Source organism: Pseudoliparis swirei, chromosome 15 (genome assembly GCF_029220125.1).
Source record: "Pseudoliparis swirei isolate HS2019 ecotype Mariana Trench chromosome 15, NWPU_hadal_v1, whole genome shotgun sequence".
NCBI classification, from domain to species: domain Eukaryota; kingdom Metazoa; phylum Chordata; class Actinopteri; order Perciformes; family Liparidae; genus Pseudoliparis; species Pseudoliparis swirei.
Window position 1 is genome coordinate 22,160,609 of NC_079402.1, and position 6,379 is coordinate 22,166,987.

Genomic DNA, 6,379 nt, shown 5'->3' on the forward strand with positions numbered 1-6,379 from the left:
AAACGCGTGAGTCATAGTTGCGTCAGCCAATCAGCGTTGAGCAGCTCCGCTCGTCATCGTCCTGCCGGTTGAAAAAATGGAGGAAAAGATTATTGTCGCCGTCTGTGGGCACCCCGAACTTTATGACACGACTCTTTTTACTTACCGAAACCGGAGCTATAAAGATAAAGCGTGGAACAAGGTTGGAGAAGCCGTGGGACTACCTGGTAAGTTTTGAATGTATGTATTTGCTTTTATTCTAGCTATTGGTTGTACTTTACTATCAACCAACCGCCGGCATATGTGTTTCATGGCAGAGGAGATCTGCCGCCGGAGGTGGAAAAGTCTCAGAGACACGTATCAAAGAGAGAAGAAGAGAGAGAGCAGCGAGAAGCTCAGTGGGAGTGCAGCTCGGTCCACTAAAAAGTGGAAGTCCTCTGCGGTCCTGTCGTTCCTCGACACATTTATTACTACGCGTCCGGTGTGAACGCACCATGAGGCACAGGAGAGGGCAGACAGGCCAGAGGGCATCCGGACAGCCATGGACGCTTTCGTCAAGCCTTGTGCTTTCTGTAAAGGAGATCATCTGATGGAAACATGTGAAAGAAGAACAAAGATTCCCCATGAGGAGAAAGTCGAGCTGCTAAAGAAAAATGGACTCTGCTTTGCCTGCTTGATCAAAGGTCATATGAGCAAAGAATGCAAGAAACGTCTCACGTGTCGTTCCTGTGAGAAGAAACACCCCACTGTCTTGCATATAGAGAACTTTATTCCAGGAAACACCAAGCCAGCAGCTAAGCAGGTTTCAGACACCAGGAGCAACTACATGGCTAAAGTTTCATCGGCAGCACAAACTGCTCTGGTGTCATCAGCAGCACACACAGGGGACAGAACCACAGACTACAAGCTAGCAGTGGTACCTGTAAAGATAAAGAGCCATAAAGGCAGCTGTCTGATAGAAACATATGCATTTCTAGACCCTGGAAGCACTGCCACCTTTGTCACCGAAAAACTGATGGAGCAGTTGTCTGTCAGAGGAAAGAAAACAGAGATCTTACTCCGAACAATGGGTCATGAAAAGCCTGTGAAAACCCATGTGATAAGAGGACTGGAAGTCTGCAGCCTGGATGGCAACAGCTTTATAGGGCTTCCAGAAGTCTAAACACAAAAGGCCATTCCTGTCAGTCAAGAGAACATTCCTACAGAAATGGACATAAAAGGATGGTCTTACCTAAAGGAGGTCCACTTGAGGCCCATCAGGGCAGAAGTAGGCCTATTGATTGGTGCAAATGTCCCAAAGGCCATGAAGCCACTGAGAGTGATCAGTAGCCAAGGTGAGGGGCCCTACGCAGTCCTGACAAGCCTAGGCTGGACTATAAACGGACCTCTCTGCAGTACTGCACCTATGGATGAGCATGGTCGACCACAGATAACATCCAATAGAATATCAGTGGCCAAGCTGGAAGAGCTCCTTATACAACAATACAACCAGGACTTCTCAGAGCTGGCCTACAATGAAAAACAAGAATATTCATTTGAAGACAAGAAATTCCTGCATGTGATGAACAGCTCAGTCAAAAGGAAAGAAGGCCACTATGAACTACGACTTCCGTTCCGTCAGGATAACATCAGCCTGCCAAACAACAGGAAGGTGGCGGAACAAAGAGTATTAGGCCTTGCCCGCAGATTCCAGAAAGATGAAGCCTTTCGGAAAGACTATAACAGCTTCATGAGTGATGTCTTGAGGAAAGGGCATGCAGAAAGAGTGCCCGAGGAACAACTCCCCCGGAAAGACGGAAGACTGTGGTACATTCCCCACCATGGTGTCTACCACAAAAGAAAGAAGACAATCCGGGTGGTGTTCGATTGTACCTCTTCATTCCAAGGAACCTCCCTAAATAGTGAGCTGCTGCAGGGTCCTGACCTTACGAACACCTTGCTGGGTGTACTCCTCCGATTCCGACAGGAACCAGTAGCAGTGATGGGAGACATAGAAGGAATGTTCCATCAAGTAAGAATACCTAGAGATGATGTGGACTTCCTCCGATTCCTGTGGTGGCCAGATGGTGACACCAACCAACCGCTAGCAGAGTACCGGATGACGGTGCATCTCTTTGGAGCGGTCTCATCACCGAGCTGTGCCAAAGCACTGAAACGGACAGCTGATAATGAAGGAAAGTGTAGTCCTGAAGTCGTCAACACCATTCGTCACAACTTCTATGTAGACGACTGCCTCAAATCCATCCCAAGCGAGAGCCAAGCAATGTGTCTGGTGAAGGAGCTCAGATCAGTCTGCACCACAGGTGGATTTAAACTCACCAAATGGACCAGTAACAGTCGAGCAGTCCTTGCCTCTGTTCCAGCGGAAGAGAGAGCAAAAGAGGTCAAAGATCTCGACCTCGACAAAGACAAACTGCCCATAGAAAGGGCTCTTGGCATGCGATGGGACATTGAGTCCGACATTCTTCTTCTCTATCACCCGAAACAACCATCAGTAGAAGCATTTTGTCCGTGTTGAACTCGGTATACGATCCTCTTGGGTTCATAGCACCAGTCATGCTGACAGGGAAAGGAATACTGCAGGACCTGTGCAAGCTAAACTGTGGATGGGATGAATCGATACCAACTGCTTACACAGAGAGATGGAAAGAGTGGCTGAAAGACCTCAACCTGATTTCCAGCCTAAGAATCAAGAGATGCCTTAGGCCACCAGATTTCGAAGTTACTAGAGCACAGATGCACCACTTCTGCGATGCAAGTGAGCGAGGTTACGGGACAGTGAGCTATTTGAAACTGACCAGTGACAAAGGACTAGCTCACATGGTGTTTGTGATCGGGAAGGCAAGAGTTGCACCTTTGAAGGTGGTGACAATCCCAAGGCTGGAGCTTGCCAGTGCAGTCCTCGCTGCTAGGATAGACAGGATGCTGACGAGAGAGCTCGAGTCGATCCTCGGAGACTCAGTTTTTTGGACCGACAGCACCGCCGTCTTAAAATACATCCAGAATGACACCAGAAGGTTTCAAAACTACGTGGCTCACAGAGTGAGTACTATTCGGGATCTGACGGACAAATCCCAATGGCGCCACATAAAGACAGGACTCAACCCCGCTGACAGTGCATCAAGAGGCATGAAAGCCGAGAAGTTCATCCAAGAGGGACACTGGCTGAGGGGTCCAAATTTCCTGATGCAACCGGAAACAGACTGGCCAGTGCTCCAAGTACCACCCACACTGTCCGACGGTGACCCGGAGGTCAAAAAGGTGGCTCTGGTTTTCACAACAAGTGCACTGCAGAATCAAAGTCCACTGACTCGTTTTATTGAGCACTTCTCGTCATGGCAAAAATTGATTCGATCATCAGCCTGGCTCTTAAAAATCAAAGAAACTCTGAGGCAATTGAACTTAAACAAAAGGAGTGACTCAGGACCAACTGGGTCACAACTGTCTGTGGAGGATTTAAGCAAGGCCGAGCAAGCCCTAGTGTCCTATGTCCAACAACAATCCTTCCAAGATGAGGTGACTTCTCTCCAAAAGGGCTTACCCATAAAAAGAAACAGTAGGATCTATAGACTAGATCCCATCCTCCAACACGGGATCCTGAGAGTTGGAGGCAGACTAAGTAAGTTGGCAATGCCAGAAGAAATCAAACATCCTGCCATTCTGCCCAAGGACAACCACCTGTCCAAGATACTCCTACACCACACCCACGCCTCGATGGGTCATTGCGGAAGAAATCAAATGATCGCAAAACTCAGAACAAAATACTGGATCCTTAGAGCAAATTCTGCCGCGAGAAGGATAACACGGGATTGTGTACTCTGCAGAAGATGGCATGGCACAACAATGACACAAAAAATGTCCGACCTACCTCTATACCGGATAACACCTGACTTGCCACCCTTTACCCATACTGGACTGGACTACTTTGGTCCCATAGAAGTCAAGCGTGGCCGTAGCAGAGTGAAAAGGTATGGAGCCTTGTTCACGTGCCTTGCATGCAGAGCCGTACACCTGGAGATGGCCTACTCAATGGATACAGACTCATGCATTTCTGCACTCTGACGATTCATCTGCAGACGAGGCCAAGTGAAGGAGATTGTTTCTGACAACGGTACAAATTTCGTTGGGACAGAACGGGAGCTTCGAGAAGCACTTACCCACCTTAACCACAGCAAGATCCAGCATTCGATGCACGCTGAAGGTATCAAGTGGACATTCAATCCACCCTACGGTCCTCATCATGGAGGCGTATGGGAGCGGCTCATCCGGATAATCAAAAAAATCCTCTACTCCATCACAAAGGAACAGACCATGGATGACGAGAGTCTCCAAACAGCTCTATGCGAAGTGGAGGCAATCATGAATGACCGACCCATCACAGTCTTATCTCAGGATATAAAAGATCCAGAACCTCTGACACCGAACCACCTACTTCAAATGAAGCGAATGCCGACTCTTCCACTCGTTGAACTTTTCGCTGAAATTCTATGAACCTGTTTCCCAGGATGGACTATTGGAACTAAATGGATTACTTTTTCTTTTTTTTTGACTTTTTTGAAATTCTATGGACACGTGACAAATCTTGAATATTGTCAAAAGGGACTCTTAAGAATAGGCTTCCTATGTATAAATGTATTAATTGCCATGTTCCGGTCAATTAGGGGCCGGAGTGTAGAAGCCATAATATGATTTGTGTTTACCTGTGTTTGTTTGGTCATGTTTTGATGACGCAATGTCAGTGGGCGTGACATTATAAATGGCCGGCACCTGAGTGCCGCCAGGTGTGTTTTGTTTGAGAGCGGAAGGGAAATTGTTTTTAACCGCAGCCGCCACGCACCGCAAGAACCGCAAGAAGCGTATTAAGATATCGCCCTTGGAAAGGCATTTAGAGTTAAGAAGGTTTATTTTCTGTTAAAGAGTTTTACTTTATTTTCTGTTAGACAATAAAATGATTTAAAGTGACACAAGGAATACTGCGCGTTAATCCACCGACCGCCTCTACACACACCATGATCCGTGGTGACTCCTTTATGGCCATCGAGCGTTGGAATAAAAGCATTTTTAGATCCATGTTCATTATAGTGACATCATAATTATAGTGACATCATAATTATTGTGCAGTCCAGTTGGAGTGTCAGTACAAAGCAATGTTTATGATTAAACATGGTTAAAATACATTTCCCAGCATGCATCTGTTTCTTAGACAATCGGGTGAGTTATTGTCCGTTAAAGTTTAAGTAGTTCTGAGAGGCCAAAGAGAGACCACAAAGAATCTGGATCCATGTTCTCAGTCTGATTATTTGTATTCGATCTCTTCAGTTGAAAAACAGGCGGGAAAAAAGTTAGACAAGATTCTCATGATCATTTTTAAAGTTACTTTTCTTGTGTTGGTCAGGGTCCTTTTTAAGAATGTGTTGGAATTGTCAATATACATATATATAAATATATGTATATATATAAATATGTATATATATTTATAAATCTATATAAATATATATATATGTATGTATATAAATACATATATATGTATAAATATATATATATTTATATATATATGAGAACATTCATGTCTCTCAGGGCTTCAGCAACGAAAGTGTTTGATTGTTGTCGGTGTTTGTCTCCAGACTGAAAGGTCACATGAGAGGTCATATGAGAGGTCACGAGGTCACATCAGAGGTCACATGAGAGGTCACATGAGGTCACATCAGAAGTCACATGTCCTGCTCGTGCATCTGCTGCTGCATCTTCTGGAGCATCTGCTGCATCCTCCTCAGCTGCAGAGAAAACAGGGCGGAGGATGAGGAGGACACAAGGACACGAGGATACAAGGATACAAGGACACAAGGATACGAGGACAGAAGGACACGAGGATACAAGGACACTAGGATACAAGGACACTAGGACAGAAGGACACTAGGATACAAGGACACAAGGACAGAAGGATACGAGGACACGGACAGAAGGACATAAGGACACAAGGATACAAGGACACTAGGACAGAAGGACACGAGGACACTAGGATACAAGGACACTAGGACACAAGGACACTAGGACAGAAGGACACGAGGACACTAGGATACAAGGACACTAGGACACAAGGACAGAAGGATTTGAGGACACGAGGATACAAGGACAGAAGGACACAAGGATACGAGGACACAAGGACACTGCTCTCACCTCGTCGTCTTTCCTCTTGATGAGTTTCTCCGTGTCGACGTCGGGCGAGGACAGCGAGGGGGAGGGGCTCTCCACCCGCTGGTCATTCATCTTACTGAGGAGGAGGAGGAGGAGGAGGAAGAGGAGGAGAGAGGAGGAGGAAGAGGAGGAGGAGAGAGGAGGAGCAGGACTGTTACCATCTCGTTTTCAAGGTTCACAAACAAATATTATTTTAGAAAAAGCT

General features: G+C 46.2%; 1 protein-coding gene across 1 annotated transcript in view; it reads right to left on the reverse strand.

The window, feature by feature from the left end:
• Positions 1-5,105: 5,105 nt before the first annotated feature.
• septin5b (septin 5b) overlaps positions 5,106-6,379 on the reverse strand; it is a 5,142-nt gene continuing 3,868 nt past the window's right edge. The window contains exons 6-7 of the mRNA XM_056432995.1: positions 6,157-6,250; positions 5,106-5,753 (exon numbers count right to left, since the gene is read on the reverse strand). Of these exons, the coding sequence (XP_056288970.1) occupies positions 5,691-5,753; positions 6,157-6,250 (157 nt within the window). The 3' untranslated portion in view covers positions 5,106-5,690. The remainder of the gene's footprint in view (positions 5,754-6,156; positions 6,251-6,379) is intronic.